At 55.4% G+C, this 15,594-nt stretch overlaps 1 protein-coding gene across 1 annotated transcript; it reads left to right on the top strand.

Annotated features, from left to right (window-relative positions):
- The first annotated feature begins 7,706 nt into the window (after window positions 1-7,706).
- Window positions 7,707-14,873, top strand: dnj38 (molecular chaperone). Its single transcript, XM_002958558.1, has 10 exons — window positions 7,707-8,019; window positions 8,117-8,251; window positions 8,656-8,757; window positions 8,936-9,073; window positions 9,529-9,567; window positions 10,151-10,258; window positions 10,590-10,739; window positions 12,028-12,243; window positions 13,125-13,388; window positions 14,036-14,873. The coding sequence occupies exons 1-10, from the start codon at window positions 7,834-7,836 to the stop codon at window positions 14,174-14,176; spliced, it is 1,479 nt and encodes a 492-aa protein (XP_002958604.1). The 5' UTR covers window positions 7,707-7,833; the 3' UTR covers window positions 14,177-14,873.
- Window positions 14,874-15,594: the final 721 nt, after the last annotated feature.

Genomic DNA, 15,594 nt, shown 5'->3' with positions numbered 1-15,594 from the left:
TTGCTCGTGAATTGGCCGAGGACGTCCTTTGCTAAGTGTAATGATCAAGCCTATTTAAGAAGCATTCCACTTGTGTGGTGGGACGAAAGACCCGAGTGATGGGTGGTGAGCCGTCTTATCGACCGGCCACCGACGGAAGCGAACCAGATTAGATGAAGGCCCTATGGCGAAGGCCAAACTTCACCGACGAACGATAACGAATAGGCGAATGAGAGTAATGTAACAGCTCATGCTCGTTACATACTTCCCCCCCTAATTGGCTGGTCGTCCCGACAGCCGACTTATCCACGCCGCCACGCTTGCGCATGGAAAAGCAGAGTCGCAGGCACCCCACTGGCAGTAGATAAAGTCCGAAGAAATGCAGAGAAACGAGGAGGCTTACGAACACCTCTCCCAGATCTGGTTTTACGAACGTCCGAGACGGAGGACGGCGAGACAACAGGCGTGACTCCTGGTTTAGGTTGGGACGCGAGGGTAGCAGCTGTTTTACGTGTCTGCCAATACGAACGCAGCAAATCTGCACAGTTAGTCAGGTTCGACTCTGGTTCCCACGAGTCGTACTCTGGACCTTGATTCTTCCAACGCATTAGAAAGAACCGAGTGCGACGACGCTTTTGTGTCACGTCACGATGATCAAGGACTGCCTCGACTTCGAATTCCAATTCACCATCCACAATCTCCGGTTGCGGAGGTTTCGGAGCACGATCACTCTCATAGTAAGGCCGTAACAGAGACACATGGAATACGCCATGAATACGCGTTCCATTAGGCAAGTCCAAACGATAAGCGACGTCGTTAATCTTAGCCTTAATAACGTACGGTCCGATAAAACGAGGAAGCAACTTGCGTGGACCTTCAAGACGCATGTGTTGAGTGCTCAACAACACGACGTCTCCAAGCTTGAACTGACGTTCCGAACGCTTGAGATCAGCAAAACGCTTCATACGATCACGTTGTGCAGCCAAACAACGCTTAGCACGCTCAAGCGCACCTTGCATGTCAGATGCAAAACGTACGGAAACGGCGTTGCGAAGAGCACGCGCCTTCTCCCCCCCCACTTGGCGAGCCAAGAGAGAACTAGGAGTCAGAGGTTCGAAACCGTACATCAGACGAAACGGAGAAGTACCGGTAGAGGAATGCACCCAGTTATTCATGGCGAACTCAGCCATGGAAAGGAAACGAGACCAGGATCGATAATCACCGGCAACGTAGTGGCGCAAAATATCCTCGAGGGTACGATTCACACGTTCAGTTTGACCATCAGTTTGCGGATGATAAGCCGAACTGAAACGGAGGTCGATAGACAGATCCTCACACAGATGCGTGAAGAAAGCGGAACGGAAACGCGGATCCCGATCACAAACAAGGATCGCGGGGGAACCATACCGACGAACAACGGTATCAACGAAAAGCTTAGCAGACTCCACCGCAGTGACTTCTTTGCGACACGGAACAAGGTGAGTCATTTTGGTAAGCTTGCAAACGAAGGCGTAGATTGCCGTATACCCATCCGAATCAGAAGGAAGATCCGTAATGAAATCCATAGTGACGATTTGCCATTTCCCTTCAGGAATGGGCAACGGAAGGAGCTTCCCAGCAGGAAGATCGTTAGAGCACTTAACGCGCTGACAACTGTCGCACGTACGAACGTATTCTGCAACGGCAGAGCGAAGTTTCGGCCACCAAAACTGACGACGCACCAGGTCCAACGTTTTGGCCACCCCACCATGACCCGCCATCGGATGGTCATGACAGAGGTGCAGAATGTGCGAACGAAGTTTGGAATCACTAGGGATCACGAGAGCATGTTGTTTGTACCAGAAACGATCATGCTTTTGCAGAGACGCCGTATTAGCCGGATCGGCGAACCAAGGATCAGACGAATAACCTTCGACAAGCGACCGCTCTAAGTCTGGAAAAGAGGTCGATATCTCTGAGATGACGCCAGCGGAAGATGCGGAAGCATCCCCACTCGGAGTGGCGCGAGTCGAAATTGCCATCATCAAACACGCGTGACTGTGTCCCGGAAACCGAGACAGAGGATCTGCGGGATTGCAAACTCCTGCGCGATATTGCCAGTCGAACGTGAAAGACTCAAGAAATTCCAACCACCTCGCCTGACGTCGAGACAGTTGAGCTTGTGTCGGGTACGAAAGGTTGGGCTTATGGTCGGTGACGGCAGTGAACTTCGCACCTTCCAAGTAACAACGCCAAACCTTGAGCGCATGCACGAGAGACAGCAACTCACGATCAGAAGTGTGATAGTTACGTTCGGCAGGAATCAACTTACGACTTTCGTAAGCGATCGGACGACCTTGCTGAAGCAGAATAGCACCTATGGCAAAATCCGACGCATCGACGATAACCTCATAAGGCAGCGACGGATCTGGAAGGTCCAGCAGAGGAGCGGAAGACAAGGCTTTCTTGACCTGCTCGAAGGCGCGATCACATCCTTCGTCCCAGTCCTCAGGCCAGCGAGCTTTGGACGACAGAAGGGACGTAAGGGGAGCGACCATCTGCGAATAGCCCTGCAAAAACTTTCGAAAGTAGTTGGCAAGACCAAGAAACGAACGTAACTCCGAAATGTTGCGAGGCTTCGGCCACTCTTGTACGACAGCAGTTTTGTGCGGATCAGGACGAACACCCTCAGGCGAAACTACGTGTCCCAAGAAAGTGACAGAACGCTTAAAGAACTCACACTTCGAGAGCTTGCAGTAATACCGATGTTGCTGCAGACGCTCCAGAACCGTACGAACGTGGTCGACATGCTCATCAGCGGTACGCGAGAAGATGAGAATATCGTCGAGGTAGACCACAACGAACGGAAGGTCCTGCAAAATCGAATTCATTGCAGACTGGAAGACAGACGGAGCATTAGTTAGACCGAAAGGCATCACCTTGTACTGGAAATGACCAAAAGGGGTGCGGAAAGCAGTACGCTCACGCTCATCCTCGCGAATAAGCAACTGGTGATAACCCTGCGTAAGGTCTAACGACGAAAAGATAGATGCACCACGCAACCTATCGAGGAGATCGTCAATACGCGGCAACGGATATCGATTCTTGATGGTGATGCGGTTGAGCTGACGATAATCAACGCACATACGAAGCGTACCATCCTTTTTGCGTGCGAACAGAATAGGCGCACCGAAGGGCGACGAAGATGGCTCGATGAAGCCCTGCGACAACAGCTGCGTAATCTGGCGTTGCATTTCGTCACGTTCAGCTTGCGAATAGCGGAACATACGCTGAGCAGGCGGGCGAGAACCAGGCTCTAGCGGAATGACGGAAGGCAAACCACGATCGGGCGGCAAATCAGCCGGCAGCTGGTCCGGAAACAGGCCCTCCTTATCTAGCAGCAAAGCACGCATTCGTAACTCAGCAGGAGAGTCGCCCGGAACCACAGAGCAAACCTTTTGAGCAAAAGACGACAGCTCAGGCGAAGCAGAGGGCGGAGACGCGGAAGAGGTCGAGTCGACAGCAGAGACCATGCAGAGAAGGAACTCATAACCTTCACGAATGGCCTGCATAAAGCCGACATGACAGGGCTCTTCCAACGGGGGTAGGTTAGGAAAAGGGCTAGACTTCAGTACAGGTTGACCAGGATGGCGAGTTAAACGCGCGGTGCAGGCATACGGGGTAAGCACAGCACCGACAGACGTAACCCAGGGGTCACCCAGCACCAAGTCATAACCAGGAGCGAGATCAAGCACAGCACACTGCAACCGAGCCTTGTAACCCTGCAAACGAATAGGTACCTCAGCAAACCCTACCGAAGTCGTAGTCCGTCCATAGCCCAAAGTGACGGTGAGGGCGGGATGTGTGTTGTCCGACGGTTGAACCGCCAAACCGATGCGTCGAGCAAAACCTGCACTTAAAAGGGCTGAAGGCATGCTTCCGCTATCGATGAGGATGGAAGCATCGGACTGACACACTTTACCTCGAAACTGCATAGTCAAACCTTCCGAAACGGAGAAAGGTAAGGGGGCGACGTCAGCATCAGAAGCAGATACCGGAGGGTCGTACCAGAACTCGACAGGACTGGTTAAACCTGCAGAACGACGCCTGCCTACCGCAGCCACAACATCATACAGGTGATAACCAGCGTGGTACGTGCGAAGCTGAGTCATGCCGGACAACGAAGAACGACACTTATCAGCGACCCACTTAGGCAACAGAAAACCACCTGATGTTGACTGCGGTGCGAGACTTTTGCAGTTCAAGTAGTGCGACAGATACTCCCTAGCATGAGCGGGAGGCGGATGAACGAAAACGTGATGTCCGGCACAGCTGGAAGACAGAAAGCTGTGCGGAGTCGAACTGAATTTGGGGCACATAGCTGATCGACGCGAAGGGGCAAACGAATCCCAAGTAAAATGTCGACCAGTCAAACGCTGAAGCTGCTCGAATTCGGAAGTGCGAAGTATACGAGTCGACGGAATAAGTGCAGAGGCAATCGGAACGCTCGAATTAGTCTTAGTATTACAAGATCGACGAGGCTCTGCAATAAGAGCAGCAAAGACAACAGCGTCCTGACGCGCGAGTTGCACCAACGGCGAAGTCTGTTTAGACGAAGTAAACTTGCATTACCAAACGAAGCCGTACCCAACGAGGTAGGCGATAGCGAAGCAGCGACAGGCGAACGAGACGAACGAGCCGGAAGCGGAGGCTCGCAACTGGGAACGGGGCAGTCTTGCACACAGGACGTGCTAATGCCAACAGATGTGCCCAACTGTTCACAAAACTTAGCCCCCCCAGGATTCTCGCCGCAGTTCTTGAGGAACCAATCCTCAAGCCACTCGAAACTCGGAAAGAATCCACCCTGCATAACTACAGCCGAGTGTAAAGCCAAGCGAAGACAACGGGGTTCCAGCGCCGCGATGAAAGCAACCGCGACGTCCTCTGATTGGATTGGCAGCCCGCATCGCTGGAGTTCATCTTGGATTGCTATTTTCTGTAAAGTCCAACCCTGCGCCAGGGTCAGTTGCTGGTTTTCAAGAGAATCCGGAGACATCTCCAGCAACTTGTCGAAACGCGGGTACGTAGGCGCCTTCTCCGTAAGCGACAAAGAAGAAGCGCGATTAATGACTTGAACAACAGCATTGTCGCGGTCGGCAATGGCCGCGACAGGGTCAGCAGCAGTCATGAGATACGACGGCGGAAGCGAAGTAGACTAGGATCGAGAAGTCTCGATACCAATGTAATGATCAAGCCTATTTAAGAAGCATTCCACTTGTGTGGTGGGACCGAAAGACCCCGAGTGATGGGTGGTGAGCCGTCTTATCGACCGGCCACCGACGGAAGTACGGCAAAGCGAACCAGATTAGATGAAGGCCCTATGGCGAAGGCCAAACTTCACCGACGAACGATAACGAATAGGCGAATGAGAGTAATGTAACAGCTCATGCTCGTTACACTGACGGACGTCCATCGAAAACAGACAAAACGTACCAGCGGCAGGTGTAACGGCGGGACGATGAGATCGTCACGCACAGGCGTAACGGTAACGAATCGATGAGTAGACGAAGTAAGTGGGTCTTGGCCCCACGGTAAGCCGCCAGGTACGAGAGGAAACATAATGCTAACGGGTACTCGCGATAACACGATTACTCGATTCAGGAACACGGAAAATTATTACAATAAAACGGGGCGCGATCGCGCTTCCAAAAAATTTGGATAACACCGAAAAGGGCCTAAATTCGTTCGTGCGTGGTGCGTGGGGCTCGCTTAGGCGGAGAGCGTTACAAAGGTTGTAAGTGAGCCCTTCGTATCATACGGATGCTCGCCCCAACTAATCCGGCCCTTACGGTGGCGGGCTCTTTGACTTCAGAAATGCGTCGATTCGATCGGCGGCATGGATCAAGACAGACAGTGGCGAGATACACCACCCATAGCTTAGAGAAGAAGAGGAATAATCGATACGATCGAGGCTATTTGCCATCTGCTTTTCCGACGCGGATTCACCAGGTCCCAAAACCGGACTGTTGCAACAAGTACGGAAAACACTGCGCACCGAAAAGTCAGGGCTGCGTCGGCTTTCCGAAACAAATGTCTACTTAAAAAATACATTTTCCATAGACGATCTACTTGTCCTTTATCATGACCTTAGTTGGTTTCCACGTAAATTGTTGCCACGTCGCAGGCACACACCTACTCTGCTGAAATTGCAGAGAGGATAACCTTTCATGGCGCAAATTTAACATTTAACTGTTTAACCGGTAAAACCTTCATGTCCGCAAGCTAGCTAAACCAAAACCCCCCTGTCGGCGACCGCCCTTGCTATCGCTGCATACGCTTCTTTACCAAGCAAACGTTAATAATTTCTGACGTTTGGTTTTGTGTCGTGTGTCTGTGTCGGTGTTGCAGGGGCTAAATTACCCGGCTGCCGAGGATGTTTGCCTAAAACACCTCACGACACAAAACGTACGGGTTGCTCGACACCCTGGACGGCTGCTTCACCCTTTCTACAGCTGCCCGAGGAGTAGATACGGCAATCTGCACCGAACGGCAATGACGACAGGCACTGGTCTATCTGCAATGGAAGACTCAGCTCCTGCGGCGCGCCCTGATGCTGATATGAAGGCCAGCCCGATGCTGTCAAAACAGTCATCAATTGATCGGATCGGTGCAGCTATCCAGGTCCTCAAGGATGCCGCGGAGCTGATGCGCTCGCAAAGCGAACTGTTGGCGGGACCCCTTGGCGACGACAGCGGTGAACAGCTCGCAACAGCTGAAATGCAAAAAACTGCTGTCCAGCGGTTCATGTCTCGAAGGCTTTCTCGTCAAGCCAGCCGCGGAAACAGTGGCAGCAGTGTCGCTTCAGCTGTTACGGACGCACAAGGACAGGGAGACATCGGCGGTGAGGTCGCCTTGGCGGCGGCTGTGGCAGCTGTGCCGGCGGCGGCGGCGGCGACGGATAGGCTCAGTGACAGCGACATGGCTGGCGGACTGAGTCAAGCACCCAGCAGCGACCAAGTGGACGTGCCTGGGCCTCGGATGACATCGCCGCTGGAGCCCTCCACCCTCTCATCGCGCCCGCATTCCCAGAAGGGGATGTTGTTGTTGGAGCTCGCGCCATAGTTCGCTTAGAGAGGTTGACGTGGTCACTCGCGGCAGGTGTGTAGGTCGTTGTGGTGGAGGGGGTACTGGAATGATTATCTATTTACCTAGTTCGGTGGTTTCGAGCATGTCCAGAACTGGAATTTGTTAACAACACCGAAGGGGTGTAGCCGGCGGGGTGTATCTTCATTTGCCCCTTCGGCTGAAATTTGCCCCGCTTCAGCCGTTTGTCTGGTATGTAGCTAGATTCGCCTGGCATGCGTGGTGGTTACGGGGTGTGTATGTGTGTGTTACATGTGTGTGCTATATGTATTTGTATTTCTTGTGTATCGATGCAGGCCTGACACTGGCCAGGGCACCTAACCGTACCCCAACGGGAACGACCGCCGGAGCACTTGGGCGCTGTGTCAGGAATCCTGACCTTCACTGTTCCTAACGTGATATTGTTAAGAATGGTGCTTCTTGCATATCCTAACCAGCCATTGTGTTGTTAAGCTTTATTATAAAGCACACAGAACTTTTCTCGTCATGGGTTTCTTCTAGGGTGACTTTTTGCACATTCACGTAACACTTTCGGGGAAAATAGTCTATTTGTCGAAATGTCTGCATACTTTCGGAGATAAATTTGTTGACTCCCTAAAGCCTTGCACTGCTGTTATTTTAAGGGAAACATGGAGGTAGAAAGGCGCTAGGGTTCCATGACAACCTACAGCGAACGTTGACAAATCTCGACGAAGCCCTATGAAGCCTAGTCATAATTAAAATTGTCCTCTGATGTGGAGCCGATTGCGCGGACAGGCGGTAACATCTGGGAAACAGGTTGTGGGCCCACTTCGGCTCCATGCGAAGTCCCCGAGCTCTGGGCAGCGGCCCTTTAGACTGGCCGTGGCAGCTGCAAACACATCCTACGATACGACAAGCTTGTTTGGTGGCGAGGACTTCTATACCATTCTGGGTGTGGTAAGGCTTTCCGCGCCCTTTCCTCCCGGCCGATCCACCAAAGCACATGGACGGCACAACATTACAAGATCTTTTACTCCGAACTTTTTATATGCAGCCTCCAAACGCCGAGTTCCGCGACATTAAGCGCGCCTATCACGGCCTGATGCGGCAGTTCCATCCCGACCGGGCACCCGATAACTTGCGTGATGATATGGCGTCGCTATGTGTGCTTCTCAACGAGATCTACGAGGTGTCTGTGGGGAAGGGGGAAGAGGGATTTGTCGAAAGGGGGAAGGGGGCAGGAGTTATGGAGATATGTCAAGGAGGTAAGGGGAAAGGGGTATCTAAGGATGGGGGGAAGGCCGCGCGGCACCTTCACTGATTAGAGTGTATGCGGAGGGTGAATTACGCACGAAACTGTCCGGGGTGCCCCGGGACCGAATTCGGGATGGAAAGTAGAAGGGAGGTTTCGGGGTGAGTTGACAAGGGACACGCGTAAGGATGCTGCATACGTGTACTACGTCCCCAGCACATCGCATCAGTTGGGTCTCCCGCGCCACCTGCCCTCTTCCTGGGCGACGCCTGAACACGCATGTGACTGGTCAACGCGTATCAACGGGGCTCGATATTGGCGCACACGCCTCTCGGCGCTAGACGCTCAGTGACGAGGACAGGCGTACCACATACGACACGCTGGCGGGTTTCTCGTCCAGTTCTATCAACCCGTTCTTGGATAACAGCTTCGCCCGGGATCAGGTCGGTTGGGCCATGTATGTGTGTATGTATGTGTGTATGTATGTGTGTATGTATGTGCGTGTATGTATGTATGCATGTATGTATGTATGTGTCTATATGTTTGGGCAACAGTGTGAGCCCAGGTTCTTACAGCTGTTCCAGTCCCCCCCCCCGACCCTTGGCCACCGGGCATCAACAGGTCTTTGTGGACGAGATCACGTGCATCGGTTGCGGCAAGTGCGTGCGCGCCTGCCCCCGAACCTTCGAGATCGAGGCCTCCAAGTACGGCAGGGCACGTGTCATTTCGCAGGACGCTGATGACGTGGACAGCGTGCAGGTGCAACCGGGTTCGGGGTTTGTGAGTGTGTATGAAAGGCCACGGGGTGGGGTCCTCTTGGCGAGGCCAGGACACGGCCATTGGCGTATATTGCTGGGGTATAGCGGGTAATAACGGACCTGTTGTAAGGATTTCTGGTTGGGGGTGTACCCGGGTGGTGCTCAATAATACGGTCGCCAACATCAGCATTAATATCATTTCATTTTTGGGTGGGAGCTCTGTGGAAGCACTCCCTCCAACACCATTTACAACATCCCCCTCTCCACCCTCGGGAACCCCCTTCCCCCGGGCCCCCTGCTTCTTCACACACAACACCCCGCGGCCACCTTCCGGGACCGCCTCCCAACCAAGTAATCGCGGTCCTCGTCCCACTCCCCCCCTCCGTACGGGTGATGTCGTGGGTTTGCGATCCTCCTCTCTTCATCCTCCGCCCCCTTCCAAACCCCTTTTTGCAGATCGCGATCGAGTGCTGCCCCGTGGATTGCATACATTGGGTGAGTGGCGGCTGACTTACTGACTGGCAGACAGACAGACGGACGGACGGAAGGGCGGGGAGGAATGGGGGAGGGCCGACAGGGGAGGCAAGCTCTGAGCGCTGAGAATCATCATCCGGATTCAGCGGACAGACGGAGAACGTAATAGTGACTGAGGGCGAGGGGTGCCTCAGCTCCTGCCGTCGTACGCCTTGTTTCTTGAGTGACCGTTACGGCTGGGCAGTGTAGCGAAGAGAGCGTGGTGTATTATGTCACGTTCGCTGTAGCTGTAGCCGTCGCTGTCGCTGTGTGTATTTGGAGGGGGTGGAACACCACCGACGAAGTGATGTTCCCCATTAAAACATCCAAACGAGGTCATTGTATCTCCTCTTTCCACGCCGGGCGGCAAGTAAAGGAAAGAATTGTACCCCACATACCTTCACACACCACACACCCGGCCCGATACACACACATACATACAGAGCTGCAAGCCATCACCGATGTTAACACCATCACGTGGTACTTAGCGTCTGCTTTGGAGCCACATAACCCTTACGACCGTCCATCTGCCCATCTGTCTGTCTGTCTGTCTGTGTGTGTGCAGGTGTCTCTGCCCCAGTTGTCCCTCCTGGAAGCCGCGCTGTCCCGCATGGGCCGCATAGAGGTCTCGGTGATGCAGCGGTTCGGGCGCTCCGGCGGAAATGTGTTTCAGGTGGGGGGAGCTGGGAGGTGGGGTTGGGGGCCCTGTGGGTGCGGTAGTGGCAGAAAGGGAAGGGGGGAGTTGCGGCGGAGTGGTGTCTAGTGAAGGCCTCGAGCTAGTAGCTAATAGTCCTTAATCCCTACCCAGCCCCCTGCTTGCTTGAATATGTGATGAAAACAAAAAATAACACTATCATATTGACGAGCATGGCAAATAATATACAATTTAGGACAATACCTAGAACTTCCCATGCTACTACTGCAGTAAAACCTGCAGCCATGGCAATTAAAACTGATTTTTCGGTAATGTGAAACCAAAACCAGTACATGTGTACTGCCTCCAGGTGGCGTACAAGGCCTGGGAGCAGCGCATGGCGGCTATTCAGGAGCGAGCTGCTGCGGCTGATGGCCGCACGCGGGTGGACTGGTCTTTCTGGACCAACGGCGCCAGTCTGCAGTACGATGAGGAGGCTGATAAGCGAGCTGCAGCGCTGGTGCGTTCATGGGCTTATGTTCGGATGACATCTTGTTGTTGTTGTTGTTGATGGGGTGTTACACTGTGGGCGGCTCGCCGGATAAAGGACGCGCACGGGGGGCCCTGACCGGGCCGAAACACAGCGCAGGGATGGGCGCGCGGCTGCACGTCCGTCTGTTCCTCCGCGCGCGCCTCATTCCCTCACTCACGCCAACCGGGACGCTCTCCCAGCCCCTGGCTAGGCGACGCAGCGGTGCAGAGGACTGCGAACCGAACTAAGCGAGAGCCGCACGAAAGGCGCCACTTTGCCTGGCCTGCCTATTCGCGCGCTCTCGTCCCTCTTGACCACCGAAACAAGAACAAATAGAAAACACCACCGGGGGCAGGGACTCTACTCAAGGGGCTCCGCTACACACTCAAAAACCAGGGCCCCACGCAGCCAGCAAGGCAAGAGATACACGGAGGACCACGGGCCTGAGACGACACACCACACAAGCCGAGATACGATTGCACAGAGAAGACCAACACAAAGCGAGTACTCGCACACTGGTCCTTGAAGGCCAGCTGTTCAACTACCACGAGCAACGAGCAACGAACACTTCCCGAGGGTGGCCACCACTAGCTCGCCGGTCCACTCACAAACGAGGCGAAACTGGTCCGCATGTCAGTCTCCTCCTGGGGGTTGCGGGTTCCCGGGTGCAGCCCAGCGCAAGACACAGCAAAAACACCTATTGCCGCGGGGGGGATGACAAGCCAGCACGGCGCCCCCCTATAAAGCCCGGAAAAGGCACGGCTCACAGACGCCGCCTGCTCCCGCTTACCACACTGAAATCCCTCCCCTCCTGACCCTGACCGGTCGGAACCAGCACCACCTGTTCTCCACCTCCAAACCACTCTCCTCCTCCGCTTTCCCACCTCCTATCCACTCTCACAAGCCACCTACGTCTTCTCTACTCTGATGCCAGACAGCACAGAACCCATTCCCCTCACTCCGACGGGCCCCAATTCCCGGGGAGAGGGCAACCACACGAGCACACAAAACACACACAGCCCGGTCCCTCAACTCCCCCTGCTAGACCACGCTCAGGGCACTGCCCCCTCGCCCTGCCCTCCACCTGCCCAGGTCCTCCCTGCTCTCCTCACACCCTCGCCCTTCCCACCTATCCCTACTCCTGGCTCTCTCACCCCCTCCCTCACTCTCCCTGCTCCCTTTCCAAAAAGAGCCCTCGACCCGACTCTATCACGGCTATTTAGGCCGTGATTTCCACCGGTGCTGCACACCGCATCCGTTCCTCCACGACCGCCAGGATGGGGTGCTGCGGCCCGACTCTGTCCCAGCCGTGTCTGGGGTCTCCAGCATTGCGAACGAGCGCAGACGCGCCCAGAAGTCTGCCACCGCCCGGGCGCGTGCGCGGGCCAGTGGCGAGGCTCCTGTTGCGCCCGCTGTTGCTGCTGCTGCCACCGCCTCGCCCTCTCCCGCCCCTGCTTCCTGCGTTGGCCCTTCATCCGCTGGGGCGTTTAGGGTGGGTCCTTCTTGCTGAATTGCACCTCCCGCCGGGGTGAAGAAATCTGTGATGGCCCGCTGGCGGGATCTCTGCTGCTGGGGCTGCCCCATCATCTGTCGCTGTTGCTGTCGCTGCTGCTGCTGCTGCTGCTGCTGCTGTCCCACCGTTGCTGTCACCCCCATCCGTCCCTGTCGCCGGGTTGCTGCTCGGAGGCAGCACCTGCCGACTTCCATGGCCGATAGCGCCGCTAGGGCGATCACATCCCAAGGGCCCTGCTCACACCCGGGTGGCGCTTGGGCAAGCCAGAGCTGCTGCCGGGTGGTGGTGGCCCCTACTGTTGTCTGAGTGTGTGGCAGGTGCCTGTCGATCTGCTCCCATACGGCACGTGCGACTGGACATTCCCAGAAATGGTGCAGACGCGGTGGGCAGGGTCGGCCGGCGGCGCCCCCATAGGTCCCACACCCGCATGGCTCAGTGGGCACCCGGGCTAGGTGCGTGTTGCCAGGTAGGGCCACGCCATCCACGGCGAGACGCCACATGGTCTCCTTGTTCTCATTCTCCCAGCGCACCCCATGCCACAAGCGTGCCAGAGTTGCCTGAAAGCGGCTAAGCTCGGCAGAATTGTCAGGCTGGGCCTGGGCCTCGGGCGTGTTCAGGGCCTCATGCACGAAGTCGGTCATCAGGCGTATTCGCCGCTCGTCCACATGCCGGTTCTGTAGCTGTGTCGCTTGACTGACTGTTAGGCGGCGGAGCGGCACAGCGTCCGTCGCCCCAGGGAGGCGCCACCCCAGGCGCCCAATGATCATGGTCATCACTTGTGTGCAGTCTGGCCGTGTCATTGCCGTTGTTGGTGATTGCTGCTGGGGCCCCTCCTCCTCCACTTGTTGCTGCTGTCGCAGCCTGATCTCCACCGCGTGTGCTGCCTCCAGCCAGGCCGGGCTGATGTCGCTGTGCAGGGCTCCAAGAGCTGCAAGGGCGGCATCCTTGTCCTGCAGCTGGGCGGGGCCTGTGGCTGGGTCGAGGTGCTCACGGGCCCACGAATGCCAGGCTGCTCCCTGGGGGGTGGTGGTGGCTTGGCTAGTGTTTACCGCTTCCCACACCCGTACCAGGTCCCACACCCGTACCAGGTTGTTGTTGTTGGTGGTGTTGTTACATGGTCGTGGGTGCGTTCCCCGTACATGCAAACCACCCTAATACGAGCCAAGGGCTCAAGGGCTGCCAGATCGCCTATAAGCACCATCCTACCTCGCACTTCCAACGAAACAAGTGATGAGGGATACTAACGACCAAAGGGAACGATAGAGTTGCGGTGGGACCATATGCATGGATGACATCTGGCTGGCTGGGTGGGCGGGCGGCATGACGGCTGAATAGTGGTCCGCGAGCTCCCAGCTCCATATGCTTTTTGCGGCATCCTTGTGTCCTTCCATCATGCATGTTATTCGCGGAATGGATGGGGGGGGTCTGGTGCGAGGAGCTGTGGCTGTCCGCTCTCAATGGCCAGTGAGCGATATGGCCGTGTGGATGGAAGGGGGGAGAGGCCCGTGTGCGTGTGTGCAGGGTCCCCAATCCCAATACTCCACAAGGAACTCTGGTGGGATACCATTATCATGGCGTCCGTAACCTGGACGACCTGGGGAATGGAGCGGTACGCCGGGCACATGTACGACACAACTTGCCTTCGGAGGGTAAACCAACTCACCCATAACCCAACCTCTTCCCATCTTGCCGTGCTCCCATGTCCATACCCCCGACAACCTTCCCTGGCCCCAACCCCACACATGTACATGTCCCAACCCCTCACCATCAGGATCCGGAGCAGCGGCGCATTGCCAACCTGGCCGCATCCGCAGCTCGCGCTGCGCGCATGTGGCGCTTCTTCCACCAGGCGACGTCGGGGGCGGGCAGGGCGCTGATCCCGGAGAGCAGCACTTCTTCCCTGGATCTGTAGCGACCTCCTGGACGGGGCTGCTTGTCGTCGGGCGAGTCGAAGAGCGCAAGACCGTTGAATCTCAATGTGGGTTGTGGAGGTTGCAACGACTAGGCTGCAACGTGCACGGCGACCCGCCGTGGTCATCAACAACATCATCATCACATCCCGCTGTCTCTCCCGCTGATGGTAATCGGGACGAGAGGCATGAGAGAACGGAATGTGATAAGAGAGCTTTTGATATCGGTTTATTACGGCACGTACTATAATTTGCCGCAAAGGAGGCAATTGAGGGACAGCAGTGCAGGCAGACGGTTTACAGGTTCATTTATGGCTCGTGGCGCGTGTGGCCATTTGTTTTTCTGTATAAAAAGTGTGACCAGACAACGTTCAGTGGGTTTGTCTTGTTCTGGCGAGAGGTTGTGCAGGCATGGCACGTGAGCGGTTCGTCAACTCGAAGCATAAGTTACAGGAAGTGTGAAGAGGGGAAGGATGTCGTCATGTAAGGCGTGCCTTTTCACGTTGACGTCCTAGATGCCCTGGCTGGGGAGCGGATGCGACAGCGGGTTGGGCGAGTTGGTTTAGAAAAGGGTGGTCCACACGTTCCTCGTTTGTTGACGGTAAACCTTGCGGGAATGGTCGATGCTGATGTTTTAAACGGACTGTCGCCCTTCACGAACAACCCATTGCCAAACTTGGTGTAAGGTGTGTTCCTTTGCTGAGTCTCACAGCAGCGCAGCGCTTCTGACCCCAGGGAGGGGATGCGGCGCTGGCTCAGAAGGCGACACATTGTCGGTGTATGTATGTTGTTACAGGGTGGTATAGCTTCACCAGCGGCCCCCTTTCCCGAGGCAGTTCCCTGCTCTCCCCTGCGAGAGGGGCACCCTAATCCATTCACCCCATCCGACTTCAGAATGTATTCATTGGGTTCAGCAACTCGCCAACAGCATCCAACCAAATCTAGCGGATCAACGGCGACTCAACTTAGTTCCTGGTCAGCTTGCAAGTTGATATAATCACGTCCTACATCGTCCACAAGGTGGGGGGCCTGAACCCGGACACTCCGGGAGCAGAAGTCAGGCCTTAACCTCTGCCAGCCGCCTGCCTAGGCCTTAACCTCCCCAGCAGCCTGCCTAAGTATGGAAGCGTGTGTATGTATGGAAGAGTGTGTGTGTGTGTGTGTGTGTGTGTGTTGCACAGGTGTAGCACACACCTTGAGTTGCGCTACTAAGGTGTAAAGGAAGTGTTACACCAGTTGTTGGTGTTGTACACCCTTGGGAAGACATGTCGCTTCCCCTGGCGAGTGTCCACTGTTGTCCGCGTCCGCCGGTGGACGGCAGTGATTTTTTTTTCATTTAGGGGGGGTCTCAATTTATTCCAACCTAAGTAACAAAGTTGCTAGCGTCGCCGTTATGTATTCCTTAAGAGTGGGGCGCTGG

The sequence above is a fragment of the Volvox carteri genome (genome assembly GCF_000143455.1).
Source record: "Volvox carteri f. nagariensis unplaced genomic scaffold VOLCAscaffold_98, whole genome shotgun sequence".
Lineage (NCBI taxonomy): Eukaryota > Viridiplantae > Chlorophyta > Chlorophyceae > Chlamydomonadales > Volvocaceae > Volvox > Volvox carteri.
This window is presented reverse-complemented; position numbering and strand designations above follow the sequence as displayed.